This window comes from Pomacea canaliculata, linkage group LG14 (genome assembly GCF_003073045.1).
Source record: "Pomacea canaliculata isolate SZHN2017 linkage group LG14, ASM307304v1, whole genome shotgun sequence".
NCBI lineage: Eukaryota > Metazoa > Mollusca > Gastropoda > Architaenioglossa > Ampullariidae > Pomacea > Pomacea canaliculata.
Window position 1 is genome coordinate 1047341 of NC_037603.1, and position 17679 is coordinate 1065019.

Consider the following 17679-nt stretch of genomic DNA (forward strand, 5'->3'; position numbering starts at 1 on the left):
GAGGTGGAGAGATTCGAGCCCGACTGGCGAAAGCCAACAAGGCCTTCGCCTCACTCAGGAGCACATGGAAGGCAAAAAACATCAGCCAGAAGATCAAACTGAGAATCTTCAAGTCAAATGTGATCAGCACCCTCCTTTACGGATCAGAATCATGGAAGATGACCAAAACCATCAGTAACAAGCTTGACGTCTTCCAAAACAGATGCCTTAGGCGCATACTTAACATCTTTTGGCCAAACACCATCACCAACGAAGAACTCCACCGAAGAACTGAAACCGAGTCCATCCCCACGCAGGTTCAACGAAGGCGTTGGCGATGGATTGGACATGTGCTCCGCCAGCAGACAGCAAACCTCTCCACAGTCGCCCTACGATGGACTCCAGACGGCCGAAGAAAACGAGGCCGCCCAAAGGTAACTTGGAGAAGAACAGTGGAAAGGGAGATGAAGGGAAAGGGCTGGACATGGGGTCACCTAGAGCGGGTTTCAGCCGATCGACATCGGTGGCAGACTCTGGTTGAGGCCTAATGTGCAGCCTGATGCACGAAGAGGAATAGATAGATATAGTCAAACACGAGGACTGTATCGCCAAGGCTCGTTTCAATGTTCAGTCAGGTGTGTCGGACGTTGTACATGACGGTGATGATACTGGCGATGTGAGGCTGAATGATGAAGTTGTACGAGATGACTGGGACAGAGTAACCTCTGGTGCATCTAAATTCAACTTCGACGATTTTTTTTATCTGCGACGAGAGCTTGGAAACTCGCTGTGAACTTTCTCTTCACAAAATGTGCGAGGAAGCTGCGTCTGTGACACACAGTGGAGATGGAGTTGATGGCAACGCCGTAAGTGACGACGACGACTATTGAGAATCAACAGGTCCACCACCAACAAGTGTCGGAAGCCTTGACAGCGCTGGACACGTGAGGGAAGTTTGCCTTCAGGCCCCTGGGGGCAGCGACATGTTGGGAAACGTGATGTTGTAAATACGAGCACAACTCACAGGACAGGCCACCTTGGATGAGTTCATCCCTACGGGGACATAAAGTCTTGTGTACACACGTCACAACCTTGCTGCTCACCTGTTGGACTTTGACATTGTAATATGTTTAGACAGGATTGTGACATGCGGTGTCTGTCATACTTTCTCCATGTCTGGATGTCACGTGAAGCAAATAAAGTGTTTCCTCTGTGTCACGTTTATTATGGCGGTCACTTGAGAAACGTGAAATCGAGGTTTTACTGTCAATATTTTATGAAGATTCTGTACAGTTTGTAATAGTTATGTGAGGTTACTTTGTTTATTCACTCAGCTAAACTATTTTCACAAAGTTAACAATAACTATTGTTTCCCGGTTTGCGTTGGATTGCGGAGGTGACAGTATTTATTGGTGAAGAGAATAAAGTTAGAGAGAAGAATTCATGCTTCACCGCGACATGTACAACTCTTAGTAGACAGTAGACCGTTAGTGACAGAGAGAGAAACAGAATTTAGTAACTTTTCCAATTTTTGGTTTTGTTTCTTATCATAGTAGTAAATAATGTAAATCGCTAAAAATGTATATATAGTTCGTCATTTTAATAGTAAGATGAGCTCAAATATCCAACATTTGTTTGTTGTAGGTTCTGTGGTCCGGCGACAACAGTGACTGTGCCATGCACATGTCCTCCACGTGTGAGTGTCAAGACCCTGGGTGAGGCCGTGTGGTGGACAGGAGAGTGCTACACTGCTGTAATAACACTCTTCCCGGAGCAAGTTCACCTGCTACACACGGCGCCTCCCACACTCTTTGTCACCGGACCGCCCGGTACAGGTAAAACTGTGGTGCTGCTGCTGATGGCCATACAGTGGCTGCGATGTGGTCACCACGTCTACGTTCTCTGTACGTCGATAGGGAGTCGTGCAGCGTGCATCATGTTGTATTACCTGTTGCTGCAGACAGTAAAGACACAACAGTCAGCAGGTGTATCACCCGGTCAGCCTCACCTCCTGCAGTATGAGCTTGATGGCGAAAACGTAAAGAAGGCCGTCAACGACTTGTCACAGGCGGCGAGCGGAGGGTCGTTGTACGTCATCACTGATGAAGTTGGGAGTGATTTGAGGTGAGTTGTACAGCGTGTGATGTGATGATAGACACACAGGTAGATGCTGTCTGCATTTACTGGATTACAACTATTTGGTGCTTAACAGGTGATGTTTGCTCAACAGTTGTGACACCTGATGGAGGTGTTGTGTTGTCAACATAGATTTGTTTTAAAACATCGGCTGTTACACAGATTGTATTGCAACACGTGTCAGTATTGTGACATCACTTACTTGATGACATCATTGGTAACAATTTTACACATGATAGACAAACAGAATGACACATTAATAATAGTACACAGTGTAACGCGTGTAGCTACATCCTGTGTTACAGTCCTGACTACAGAATCAACAACTTCCAGACTTTGTGTGAGGAGCTGCTGACACGAGTTCCTCGTCTCCATCTGTGGGCGGCAAGTTGTTTCCATAGATACACACCCGCTGGCTGGCAAGTGGAATATTTAACCAGACCCCTCCGCTCTCCTCCGGCCGTCGTCAGGGAAGTCGAGCAGGACACGAAGATCACTACACACTGTGATGTACGCCCGTACAGTGAGCGAGGTGTGCCCGACCTCACAGACGGCCCGCCAATCACACGACTGTATCACAGAGGTCAGGATCATTTACGTCACACGATACATGACTGTGTGACGTGCGGTCGTGAGGTGGCCAGTTTCCTACACAGTCTCCGTGTTGGTGTTACAGGTAGGTGTGTGTATTGTGTAGTGTAACGTTGTTTACAGTTAAACACTTACCTATGTGATAAATAACGAAAGGGTGAGTAACAATCTTGTAAATAAGACTGTGTTAGTGACGTGTGTCTTACAGTTTACGTGATGACGTCACGATGCTATTGTTTATATCCATGTTAACAGGGAGAAGCACAACGACATCTACAACATTGACCTCTACCAGTGGCGGCACAACACCACCCTGTCTACAGTGGAGAGACGTGCTGGTGTTGTACTGGGATGACGTTAGTAATCAGTCGGGTGTGGTCACAGGACTGCAAGAAGCGGGTATCCCAGTGCGGGTGATGAAGGATGATGACATCGAGGACGTGGCCACGGCCCGCAGTGACGTGGTGTGGGTGGCGGGTGGACATCGTGTTCGTGGTCTGGAGAGAAAAGTCGTCGTCTGTCTGGATGACCTTGATCACGGTTTATTTAGACCTATGTATATAGGACAGTTAAACTTTACCTCTCCACGACTTGACCTCATGTCCCGCTGTACGTCACAACTTGTGATTGTCTCCCCTCACGACAAGCGGAGAAGATGACTGACACTTACACTGACACTGACACTGACACTGACACACCTGTCACCTGCTGTAGTCGTGTGTCAGTCTCTTACACCAACAATTGTCTTTTAGTGTTTGTCCTCTTCTACTTTCAGTCTATCATTACGTCGTCACCTTATGATGTAATAGATATGACGTCATTACAGATTTTGGATCTTTACAAATGCAATTTTCAAGTCATTGCATCTTTAGTGAATTCTGTAGTAAAAACTCGTGATTGTTAATAATTTTCTTGACACACTCAATTACCTTCTGTTCGTTATTGGGGACGTACGCTGGGGGTTGGAGTCAATAGAATTGTTTCTAGCAAATTAGTGTAAGTGTTCGCCTACACAACGGACACTGACAGTCTGCATTTATCATGGTTTTTAAAAAGTAATTTAACACGATAATTGCAGACTTTGAACGTCCGAATAATCCAAAGTGGCAATCGCTCATTCTCTCTCTCTGTTTACATTTGACAATTTTTTCTTATAAAATTTTAATCTCTAAATGGCAAAAGTTTGCTTTCCTAGCGTCTTGTTACCATGCCTACAAGAACAAGGAAGTAAATGGTAGACAATCACGTGAGGCAACGCATTGAGATCGGGGACTCCCCAGAAGCTATTTTTAGAACTGCCCGGTTTTTTTTTTTCGCCGATACCTATCGGAGACCTGTCAAAGTGTTCCTACATACTAACGTATCTAGAAAACATATTTTGGCACAATTGGCTAACGAGGTGCCTTGTATACATTACAGTCGTTACAATACGGTCTTGCACACTGAGATTCTTGGCATAACAGAATCTAGTTCCGCAAACTGACCGAACGATGTATTCTTCCGCGTCAACAGCATCATCCAAGGACAGCTAGCACGCAGCTTGCTTCTACATCCTGACATGTGGTGTTCACACACAGCAAACTGGGTTGCTCCATCGCTCTTACTGGCTGTAGCAGCTCTTCACAGTACGTTAATTCTTTAAAATAATTAATCTTCTACATTTTGAGTAGCTTTTAAACAGTATTTCTATCGACTGTTTCCTAGACGTGCAATTTGTGTGATACACTGTCGACGGACATTTTGCGCAGCAGGCAGACGGTAATTGTGGTAATTGCCAGAACTGAGGATCGCGAGAGAGGATCACTCTTGAACAGATAGTGATGATAAAGAACGTTAAAAAAAGATCCGGGACTGCCGTGTTTTTTTCTGAGAATCCGCCGAAACAATGAGCTGAGATGGAATGAAGGTGCTTGAGTTAAGATGCAGCAACATGATCAACATCCTAGTTGTGGGGTTTAATTTTTGTCCATCAAACACGAGACTAGTAATAGTTCTCTGCCCCCTCCCCCCACCCCCCCCAAAAAAAAAAGAGCTACCAAGTTTAATGCATTAAAATATTTTAATACTTAATCTTTTTATCTTTAGAAAATGATTTGCTTTGAGATAAACTTGGTAAGCGTGTGTAAAATAACATGAACTTGTATTAACGAGGTGTATGTTTGCTTGTTGTTGTTTACATCTATGTATAATTATTTTTGTTATATCTCATGACCATGTACAAATGTTCCTGCTATACTAAGAATCAGATAGAACATTATTAATCCTTATAAAGGCTTGTTCATTTTTCGATTTTTCAAGACCAGCAATTCGCATGACCCGCTGTCAGCCGGCATTTTGCTCAGCAAGCAGATAAAAATTACAATAAATGCTAGAATTTCAAATCAGTTAGGATTGCGAACGAAGATAGTTTTTGAAAGATAATAATATTAAAGAACGTTATAAAATAATAAAAAAAAACTTCCGAGATCAGCTTGTTTCTTTATGATAATCTGACCAAAACTTTGACCAGAGATTGAAGGTGCCGGAGTTAACATCTATCGTGCTTTCCCTCTTTAATTTTCCCGTTCTTAATTCCTTTATTCGTTTTGGAGTAGTCTTTCAGTTTCCTTTTCTTTAGATTGAGGGCTAGAGGTAAAAAAGTATAACTTTTTGCTTATTCTGTTACCCTCGTACATAACGACTTGCCGTTTCTCCCTTTCTCGGCTTTTCTACCTTTTTCGCACTTTGTGAAGAATCATGTCTCAAGCATTGAGCCGGGAGGCGGGTACAAAAGAAGAGGTATATGTATATCCCTAAAGAGGCCCGACAAGGATTGAGCATAAACAAGCGCCCAACCCTGTACTTTGGCATCATTGGATACAAAAGCAAGCATGCATTTTATGTAATCCTGTTGAGATACAGACTGATTCATGTACTGCTAGAAAAACTCGCACATTGTCATAAAACATATTTGCATGGCACAGAACAGAGCTGACTGCGCTGATGAATCACTCATCCTATTTGTTGCTGCACTTTATGTTCCTGGTTGCTTCGTGGTTAATTGTCCTGAGTAGGAGGAGTGAAGGGCTGATTCTATTGTTTTTACTGATCAACACAATGACCGTTAGCTGAATCCTCTTCACAAACGTACTCATGCAATTAAGAGCACTGGTTCTCATAGGGTCAACTAAAGTATCAGGCAAAGTATTAAATGTGAAATATAAAGATTCTGTAAGTTTTAAAATAGTGTCGTACTTGTCTTCATTATAAAGATGTAATGATAAAATCATCATAGTAATCTAAGTAATAAATATGATCACACTATTTCTACACAAAATTGGAAACGTACGTTAAAAATATTTAATAATGTTAGAATGACATCAAAATATAATTACATAATAAAACAATGGCGTATAACTTTAAACGGTGTTGACGACATTGGGTTATGTTTGTTGTTATTATTTCTGCTCTCAGGTAAACATGAGACCCAAAACCTATACATATCTGGAAAGGAAAAAACTTGAACTTTGCAATAAAGGTTCGAAAATTTTCTACTTTTACTCTGGTGACAACAATAATCCAAGAAAATTCACAGTTTGCTGTATTTGGGTCATATGAGCAGACTCACGATTCTGGCCCATCCACTGTGCTCCGAGTGTTGTTTTAGAGTATGTAAACATTATTAAAAATTGATGGCATTGTATTTAAGTAAAACAACACAGATTATAGTAGCAGAGCACCCGAATCTCTTATATAGTTTGATTTAAGACATGTTTATCAATTTGACAGGCAGTTCCTTGCTGTAGCGGGAGCGCTGTTTACGTCAGCTTTAGGTCAGCAGGTACAGCTGACAGTGCCTAGTCCCTCCACCCCACACCTCAGCTAGCGAGAAGTACCTTGGTGCCGCGAGGCGCTGTGGTCCGCTGGGAATGACACAGCAGCAGAGAAAAGAACACACGAGAAGGTCCGGCGGAATTGACGCACCGATTGCAAAGACACTTTAGTTAGAAAGTAAAGCAGGGTCTTTTGTGGACTCCAAGGTCGGCTGAGTTCGGGTGCGTGTAAGTGATAGGTAAAAAAGAACACAACGCGAGGCAAAAGACTAGACGACTCACCCGACTAACGAGAGCTAGGATTTTCATAGAGTGGAAAATTCTCCTTGGGAACTTCCGTCCTCTTCCCTTGAACAACAAAGAGGACAGGACTGATTTGGCGCTAAGATAAGGTTGTAGCATATGGTGTTAGCGTGTGGTCGGTCAGTCCGGTTACACTTGCAGTATGTCTCAAGTTGTAAGCATGTGGCTCAAGAGGTAGATAATCATAATAGGTTAATGTTCACATCGTCATTAACTAAAAGTGGACAGTTTCGTTGAGATGTGAATACTAAAATATATAAATCATTGAGGTCAATAATATTTCCTATGTCTTTTGCAGGTGATGTTGGCATTACAATTTTATGCAACATGCACAATGCAAGTTGTAGTGGCTGACACTTTTGGCATTGACATGGGATGAATATGGGAGACAGTGGCTACCAGCTGAGGGACTTGCTTAGTATCTCCTTTTTTAAATACAGACAAGGAAAAGTTCAAATGTGCCCACAGCTCAACACGGAGCACCATTGAGAGAACCAATGATGTTCTCAAAAATTGTTTCCATTTTCTTCAGGTACAACTAAGGTAAATACTGTCTTTGCTTTGTTAGACTTAAAATGCACAAGTTTTGCTTGTGGGCTTATTAGTATGTGTCTTTACTCCATGTTGTAATATATTGCACCCTTTTGTTTGCATCATGCTTTAGAAATACATAAACTCCTCCCCTTTAATATCCAATGCTTTAGAATATGTAGTGTGACCAGATACATCCTTGCCAAAGTAGCAAAAATCATTGTTCCAGTGTGCTGTCATAATTTCTAACTGAATGGTCACATTATTTAGTATTCAATTTGACTTTAGCTGAATAGCAACATCCACCTCAACACTTTGAGCAGCCAGCATTACCAATTCATTTTCCATCTGTTTTTCCATCTAGTATTTGCTACCTCAGCCTGTGCCAGATTTATTTTGATTTCCATGAATTGCAATTCTTTTTTAACTCGATTCAAGTTCACTGTCCAGGAGCTACAAAGTTTTTCGTTGTCTTATCTTTGTTGTGCATTCTTTTGCATCATCAGGTATTTTGTTTTCTTCAGGTGACTCAGATGACGGATGGAATTCTGGCTGCTTGGTACATCACCTGGTGTGTTTTATCTGACAGTCAAAAAGATTTTTTTCAGAAATGTGCAACTGTCTAGGCATAAGCCGCTTTGATGGCTTTGAATATTGTTGTCTGGCTCTCAGTGGTGTTGATGCTGCACGAAAGAAATATTTTTTAGAACAATTGATTCATGACAATTTGACAAGCGAGCACTGAGTACTTACCATCGCATTAGGTTATGTAAAGGTGTTGTTTGAATTATTCTTCTGTGAAAGGTTTCTATATCAATAGATTATTATCTTGCTTGTTATTCTTTTGCGATGCCAAGTAACTAGTAAAAAGCAGTAATGTTGATATTTACTACATGCTGCTGGTGGGATTGTGACGGACATGTTTCTCTCTTTAGAGTTAATATTTAGCACTTTTCACTGGACCCAGGTGTAGCCATTTCAGAACTTCATAACATCTTAATTGCAACTGTTTAAGAATGTAGACACTGCACTTCCATGTCATTCAGAAGCTGATCAGTGTCTACTGGAATCTAAACTGTAGAACACTGGTACTGTAACATGTATTAGACTTGTACATTAAAACTTGTTAAATGTCCAAATTGACTGTGGATGTCAAGACAAACCTGCTGTGTACACCTCCCAAATTATGTCATAGTCTGTGTTTAGAACTTGAATTAAACAATTTATAATTTTAAGCCAGCTTTGGAAAATTATATGTAGCTTCCTTCTCTAAAGTACAAAAACCGTGGCGGCTTTTCCTTAATATTTCATGTTTTATTCAAAAATACCATCATGAATATCTATGTGATATAAAGTACATTTTTAAAATTTCCCAGTTGAAAACATAATCATCTGAAATGTTCAATTCATTGTTGTTTGTTTTGCATGAAAATAATAAATCTGCATATACTTCTAACAAAAGCATTTCCATTGTTGAATATGAAGATTGAACTGGAGTGTTCTATATAAGTACACATACTGCACCTCCTACATTTGTCAATATTATTATTTTATTACTCTCCAATATCATGAAAGACTTCTGGAGGAACCAGCGTAAATGATTCACCACCTGTAACAAAAACTAAATGAGAAATGTATCTAGTTATTTTAAATAAATGTATTTCGGATGGAAAGACTTAGTTTCAAACATTTTGTTGTGTGCTGACTATAGGCTTTGCATTTGCATTCTCTTGGTACCTAGATCTTTTTCTGCGAATTACACAGCCCTGATAAATAAATATGTGTCTAGTTCCCGTGAAATAAATATGCACAAGACGGCAAATCGTTTAGGGACTGTTTAGTTTAGTTTCTACCTGAATAAAAATATATAGAGTTAGAAAACTAGCCATTTTCTTTCATTATCTCTTTTGCTTTTTTACTTAAATTTGTAGACAATGTTTGCTTAATCATAATTGGCATGATCAGGTCTGCCTGGAGGTCTTGGAAGAGTCTTATGGGACTTGATGTCAGATGACAACATTTAAGACAATGTATAGGAAATAATCCCTAATGTTGGTGGTAAGTATACATCTGGAAAGTTTTGCACTGTTTTGAGTACATTATTGACAATGTATAAAAGATACCAGCAATTTGAAGCAAATACTGAGTGTATGTAGAAGCAATTTTTTTCTTCTTTATATTATTAGTGCGTTTTCCTCTAGACAATGATATGATGTGAAAGGTATTGATCCTACATTTAGTTATTTTAAGTTCAACTTTATTTTTGTTCTTTTAAATACACTTTTCATAAATCAATAATGTGGCACCAGTAAACTGTTCTTAAATTATTTCAAATGAGATAACATTGTATATCTATACATTTTCAGGACCTGCACTACTTCATGATTTACAGTTTCTTAACCTGTGTATAGTGAAGAAGAGCAGGTTGAAAACTGTTGCAAAAGAAAAAGCATATTGAAATTTTCACAAGCAATTTTTAATTGATTGTAAAGATATTGAAAGGCATATCCCATCTCCGCATCAATATGGATCTGCTTAATGGTATTTGAAATGATGATAAAAGGAAAACTACAACTTGGCTAATAACCAGTATGCAACTGATTTAAGCGAGGTGGCTGATGAGGAAATAGAGATTGTACAGTATATTGGAGGATTGTGCTATGTCATGTTAAAAAATGAGCAATTAAATTCTCATAATAAGAAAGATGATTTTTTTCATGTTTAAAAGAACTCACACAGCAACCTGACACCAGAACAAAAGCTTCTGCGCCTGCTGTGAAATCAAAGACACATTTGCTGTGAAAAGAAAATGCCATTAGCAAACATATTTAGTAAAATGAAAATTAAAATATCTTTACAATCAATTAAACCTACAGTATAAGAATTTAAATTGTAGTCACGAAATTAATACAGACTAAGTTGACATAATATATATATTTATGTCCTTATATTTTGATTAATTTTGTATCATCTTCTTTATTTACATTTGTGCAAGATTAATATTGATCATGATGTTATAGTGTTAAAACCACCCTCCCAACTTCAGGTTGATGCTATTTTCTGCAAATATTATAATAGGTTATTTATTCTTTTCACACACACACTCTCTCGCTATTGCGAACCGTATGCAGCACTCAGCAGTTTCAAAACAGCAGTGTTAAACATTGTTTATACTAGGTGATTAATAGTTCGATTATTTTTACAACTTTAAATCTTTTCGTCTGGCACAGCAATACTTGGAACCACTGGAAAGTCGAATTATTATGAAATCTAAAAAGTTATATTTATCTCACAAGGTGACTTACCTTCAATATAACAATATAATGTCTGGAGCAAGTGGTCGCTTTTTCGATGCTGAAGCTAGATATTTATAGTTTTGTTGTATGATGTGGGAAAACCCGATACGGTAGACTTCGTTGACACCCGGAAGAAACATCGAGTAGAAATGACTTGATCCGCCATCTTTCCACTTTCTTTTCTGACCAGAGCAACAGAGGTAAGTCAGATATTGCCATAGTTACGGAATATTATACACACAACCCAGTCCATTCACTTACAGAAAGGTGTATATTATTTCTTGTAGTTCTATCCATGTACCTGTATAGTAGGATACCACCACCACAGACAAAAGCGACAGAACACAGTTGACAGATTGTGAGATTTCAGGTCTCAGGTATTGCCAGCTTTGGTGGACGAGGAGGTAAGTAGGGTGAGGGTCGGGGTGGCAGAGCTCTGGATGTACTATGGGTTGTTTAAACATTTGCTTCACAAAGCCAGCACGGACAGAGAGGGGGTTAATAGGGCTGGCAATAAGATCAAGTTCTACCTGTACAAATGGTGTAGACGCCATTAGTGACAGAGCGATGCCATCTCACCTGTACAGGTAGACAAACTTTTATTTCGCGGTTAAGTCAATTATCTACCTTTGTGTTGTCCCGCTATAGCACCTGCTGTTGTGTTATAATCAGGTGTAAACAGTAATATTACATGTAATAAAAACGATTCGGATTTCATAAATGAGTTGGTATTAAAAATAACACGTGCTATAGTTAGCTTTTGTTGTATAGGTGTACGTATACAGGAATTGTATTAATTACTACAGTTAGTCACGTGATATATTTTGACAAGTGGCGCTAACAATGTGGAATGCCTTGGACAATAAATATCTCACTACAGCTAGTGTCGCCCATATTTGACATCCTAGCTGTCTACCATCATCAAGCACAGGGAGGACATGACAGTCTATATCCTGTCCTGACAGACCGCAGACGACAGTCGCTGCCTCTTATAGACTTGGTCCTGCTGAGGGGAGACCACTGTCAGCCATGTCTGGTCACCCGCCGTCTGCTTCACAACAGGTGAGACAAGGTGTAGTCAACCCAGGACTTTGACTCTGTTGGGGTTAGACGGTCAAGGTTAAAGAGGTTACAACTTGCATAAATGTTAAAAAGAAACTTAAAAGATTTGTAAAAATTATTGTAAACCAGGGATGCCCAACCTACGGCCCGCGGGCCATATCCGGACGGCGACACGGTGCCGTCCGGCCAACGAAGCTTCTGCCCACAGTAAAGGAAATCGGCATGTTAGTAATAAAGAAAACCTTAGAAAAAAAAAAACGAAAAAAAAAAAGGGAAGAAGAAGTATTTATCTCTACGTAGGGGCGTCTCTCAATCTTTCGATGGATTTCATTCTAGATTTTCGTCTTGGGAGGAAACCAGTGTTTGAGAACGAGAGACGCGACATTCCACAGGGGATTAGTGATCTTTTGATTGATTAATATTTAAATCAGTCGTTAAAGAGATTGAAAATACAGACTCCGGGCTTTCTAGCAAAGTATAAAACAATGGGGTTCTGATAAGGAAACAATACCGAAACAGCGTTTGAATTTCGTCATTTTCCTGTGGAAAACAGGACGGATCGCCTTGGGGTACCTCGATTAAAATGTATTTTCAGACAAGTTCTAACTTTTATTTTAACAAGACAACTTCAAATATGTCACTAATTACTACATAATTAATGGTAAGTACAACTTGCTTCTAATAAAAATGGTATCTGTTCTATGTTTTTTTCTTTTTTGTATTTTTGCGGTGAAGTGGCCCGCGACACGGCTGTCCGAAATGGATATGGCCCGCAGGCCGAAAAAGGTTGGGCATCACTGTTGTAAACTATACTCTTATGCGTATTTTTATCAGACAAGCTGTGTATATGGAGTTCAGTCTAGAATGTTTCCATGTAAATTTGTAATAAATATTACAGGGACAATGCTGGAAAGGAGGCCCTGGAGGAGAAAGTTCTAGAGGCGGCGGAAGAGTCAAAGTTTACCTACACGCCGTGACCGACGAACAGGCTGCACTACTTCAGAATACAGGTGAGTTTGGTTTTCGTGTTATTCTCTGAGAAATATTTCGTTTATTTGTTCCTTAACTCGTACACGGATAGATGCCTTTCATTGTCATGTATATGTAACCGAGTGGTAAGGTGGACTGTATGGTGACAACAACAGTTCAACACTCGAACCAAAAAGCCAGGAACAGTCAGCAGGTGTGCGACCCTTTATTCTCGTACAATGGTCACGGCTGCGTCAATCGCCCGAGGCGCTAGAGGTCGGAGCTGTCTCTTCTTCGTCGTGTAGCTGTGCGCGCTGTCTCCGCCGACTCTGAGCTGATCTTTCGTCTCAGCTCTGCCCTTATATACCTCTGGGAAGGGGTAAACTTTGCGATGCTCTGATACGGTCGGAACCATACGCCGTTTTATCCTAGCCAATCACCGCTATTTGGCATCTCCCATAGCCAATCACCGCTATTTGCCATCTCTCACCATGCCCCAGCAGATCCCGCCAAAACTAACAACAATGCTGGCGTACCGGTCCTCTACATCCCCGCCGACTCTTTCTCCAACAGCGTCCTCGCTGATGAGCTTTAGCTAGCAACACTAGGGCTGATATACAAGCTCACCTAATTATGCTGGCCTCGGGGGGACTTCAATATTTAAACCTCTAAAGAAGATCTGTTGCTGCCGCAAGCAACGCCTAGTCATATCAGCCGCTGGTATTATTTACCTAGTAGAGTAAAGATTTGCCTTGTAAACAAAATATCTGTACTACGCCTAACAGCTGAATCTGACCGACTGATTATTCTTTTCCCAAAATAACTGCTGCATGGGCACGAGGTGTATATAAGGGCAGGCATTCCGTCCATCTGTCTCGTGTGTCATGACATTTCGTAGACGCAGCCGTAGCAAAATGAAATGAATAGCAACATAGACAACTAATGGTTACAACATATGTACGTGTTATCCACAGTGTCAGTGAATAGTGTCACACACCACTTTTCTATGCATCTGAGTTTATGCCTGTCTCACAGCAAGCCGCTGCAATTTGCTGTGCTCTGCAGGCACTGTCACTTCTGGAATCACAGTTACTGTCATATCGGGCACCACAGGCACTGTCATATCTGGCATCACACACACTTTCATTTCTGGAACCACAGGCACTGTCAATTCTGGAACCACAGGCACTGTCAATTCTGGAACCACAGGTACTGTCACTTCTGCAACCACAGGCACAGTCACTTCTGGTATCCCTGTAGTTCTGGCTTGACGGGGTGGGACAGTAGTATACCAAAACGGAGTTTCTTCGTCACTGTCGTATTCCTGACAATTCTGTGTCTCCGGCAGTTGACTGTCCTCTAACTGCGGAGACGACTTCGCTGCTTTGATGTCGTTTCTGCGGGCACGTGCAGGGCCGTCAACAAGGGGCCTGACTGTGTACACAGCACTGTCATCAACAACTGGCTGGCTGGTGATATTACAGGTACCCCGGCCACTCCGCTCGTGGAATCTGTCCCGCTGCACTTCTGCTTCGCTCTGCCGTCGTTGTGGTTGCCGCTGTTGTAGTTGCACCACTGGCTTGTTTTGAAACTTTTCTCTTGAAATCTGCCGGCGATCACTGCCTCGGCATTTCACTCCTCCGATACCACAGACGAACGTGGCTTCAATGCCCTTGTATGACAGTCTGGGTTCAAATTCCACCAATTCACCTTTGCCTAGGCTGCGAAAGCCTGCCTTGTGAATAACTGAATGGTGGACAAAGACGTCTTGACCGCCATTATCAGGTGTGATGAACCCCCATCCCTTTGCCACGTTGAACCACCTGCAGAAACCTCGCCTTCTGCCCCCTCCACCATCGCTGTCATGGGGGGGGGCTGCTGGTCGCTGGCCGCTCCGTTGTCTTGTCTGCTGTCGTCGCAAATATTTATGTTTGTGATGACGATCAGCCTCGGAGGGGAAATCACTTTGTTGTGTCGTGTGAAGTCGGGTTGCCGCCTCCATCTCCAACTGTGTTATTCGTGCAGTCAGACGGTGTATCTCATCCTCCCTGTCATTACACATCTCCTCTGTCTCTACCCGTCGTGCCGTCTTAAGGAGATCGACAAAAGAAGACCCATGGTCGGCCAGCTGTCTGGATGTTTCACGTCGGACCTGGCTGTGTTTAAGTCCTTTCACAAAGCGTGTCGCCAGGTGTGTACTGGATATGGCGTCGCTCAGCAGGCGATTTGCTTCCGCCTGTAAATTTCTCAGTGTCGCAGCATATTCGATGACCAACTCCTCACTCTGCTGTCGGCGGTTATAAAAACTGGTGATAATGTCTATAACATCTTTCCGCTCGCCGTATGCCTCTCTCAACACATCCAAAATCTTTTCCGGCGTGTCTATCATGTCATGAGGGAACATCAGAACTCGCCGTCTGGCAGGTCCCTCCAGCGCGTTCAGAATATAAACACACGCGGCACTCTCAGGCATCGGGCTTAGGGCAAGACCTATCTCGACCTCTCTTTCAAACTCGTCGACACTTGGCCCTCCGTCAAACTTCTGAAGACGGAATAGATGACACGTTCGTACAGCCTCTGCTGTACTGTCGCCCTCTGCAGCCATTGTGTCCACCTGCTGACACTGATCCTGCTCGCAGCGCCAAAGATGTAACCGAGTGGTAAGGTGGACTGTATGGTGACAACAACAGTTCAACACTCGAACCAAAAAGGCAGGAACAGTCAGCAGGTGTGCGACCCTTTATTTCTTATACGATGGTCACGGCTGCGTCAATCGCCCGAGGCGCTAGAGGTCGGAGCTGTCTCTTCTTCGTCGTGTAGCTGTGCGCGCTGTCTCCGCCGACTCTGATCTGATCTTTCGTCTCAGCTCTGCCCTTATATACCTCTGGGAAGGGGTAAACTTTTGCGATGCTCTGATACGGTCGGAACCATACGCCGTTTTACCCTAGCCAATCACCGCTATTTGGCATCTCCCATAGCCAATCACCGCTATTTGCCATCTCTCACCATGCCCTAGCAGATCCCGCCAAAACTAACAACAATGCTGGCGTACCGGTCCTCTACATCTACCAAATGTGTCTTCAGTTGCAACTTCTTAAAATCCACCTCGCAGGTATCCTGATGATGTTACGAGGTGTATCTCAAGGTAACGGGCCTGGTGTCAGAAACAATTCATTTCAATTTCACTACGTGGTGGAACCTTTGTTGTAACACCCTGAAGAACTTTCTACCGTCCTTTTGATTTCTGCCCATCGAACTAGTAGGAATAGGGATTTGATATTCTCTTTTTGTCATAGTGAAGGATATTAGCGTCTATATTCAGCTGGAAATATTTATATTCTTTGCAACATTTTTTCCAGCGGTTGAGTACAGCTGTGAAAGGATGTTGTTGTCTTCGATCACTGGGGTCTTCTGTTGACCAAAGCCCGTTTATGATATGTACTATTTGTTAGGTGCTGATCTTCCTCGAGGAACAAACTAGAACAGTTGAATAGAAAGCAAACAAAAGAAGATAGTATTTTATTGTCAACATTCTGATCGTTCGTACTTTCTAGAGAATGGCGTATAACCAAAAGAGATAATATAACTGAGAGGAGGTGAAGAGTAAAGGTAGTGAATGTATAAAGGTATTAGGAGCATTAAAACTATAATTAACGTTTAGTTTGTTGTATTAATTACAATTCGAAATGCAACTGTCGGCTAGATTTTTGTATAAAAATCATCAATCAAAAATATATTTTTTACAGTAAACATAAGTCTTCTTGAGGAGGTGAGCAAACAGTCAGGCGCTGACGTAGACTTTGATGTCAACTCGTCACCTGTACTCGGTAGAAAGTTTGTCACCATACGTGGTGTTCCATCTCAGGTCGACGTAGCAGTCAAGCTCATCAATAAAAAGGTTTGTTTGACTTTTTACACATTTATTTAAATAAAAACTACGTGAGGATCTAACAGTATAAATATAAGCAAAAGTGTCATTTTGAAAAAAAAGCGATTTGAACATGAACTATACTAAGTGGTAAACAATAATACCATTGGTAATTTGTATTAATTTTTCCTTTCCGAAAACTGTAATAGTTTTATGTAAAACTAAATGATAAAGGTTTGTGAAAGAAAAGTTGAAATAAATTGACTTATAGTAATACGTCAAGCTTTCAGTTTCATGTACTAAAGCGCCTTTGATGCAGTTAACATTATCAGAACAAGCCCAGACATTCTGGTTACAATGGGTTGAGGCCGCGTTCCCTGATCTCGACTCTGACGCCTACTTCCTGCCTCCTGTCTACTTCAACCGCGTGCCGATGACCAGGGAGTCCATTGCTGGTGAGAGTATTGTGGTCCTTCAGCCAGCACCTGGAAAGGCCGGTCAGTCCAACAAACAAGCGATGACTACACCTGCTGCTGGTCAGGCTCCCAGTCCTCAACCTCCTGGAGTTCAGGACAGTGACACCAGAGACGATGCCGCCATGAATCGGGTTCTCAAGTGTCTGCAGACAATGTGTAAACAGAACAAAGAAGTTTTGGTAGGACTTAGTCAGCTGAAGTTCGGAGAGTACTTGAGTGAACCTTGTTACTCAGCCGCAGTTGCCCAGTTACCTGTAGCCCTCAGTCTTCCGTCGTGTCTGCCCCGAAACTGGAAACAAGGAGACTTTGATGTACTTCTTCTTCACCGACATTTTGGTTTGGTCGTACTTGAGGTGAAGACATTTGGTGACAACCTACAGGAGCTGAAAATGTCACAGCAGAAAATAGATAATAATATAAAACGAAAGCTGAAAGACGCCGCGTCACAGCTGGACAAGGCGGAGGCCATGTTGTCTCACCTGGTGTCCGACATCGCTCCCGGTCTGCGCATCACTAAGACCATCGCTTTCCCCAACCTCACGGCTCGTCAAGTACAGAAGGCTATAGCTGGCGACACACAATTGACTCAAGTAAAAATATTTTCCACATTTAAGTAAAACATATTTTCATTTTAACAAAATACATACACAGTGCTA

At 41.9% G+C, this 17679-nt stretch overlaps 1 protein-coding gene across 1 annotated transcript; it reads right to left on the reverse strand.

The window, feature by feature from the left end:
• Window positions 1-12882: 12882 nt before the first annotated feature.
• LOC112554926 lies at window positions 12883-16396 on the reverse strand. Its single transcript, XM_025223000.1, has one exon. The coding sequence runs from the start codon at window positions 15282-15284 to the stop codon at window positions 13698-13700; it is 1587 nt and encodes a 528-aa protein (XP_025078785.1). The 5' UTR covers window positions 15285-16396; the 3' UTR covers window positions 12883-13697.
• Between the last annotated feature and the right edge of the window lie 1283 nt (window positions 16397-17679).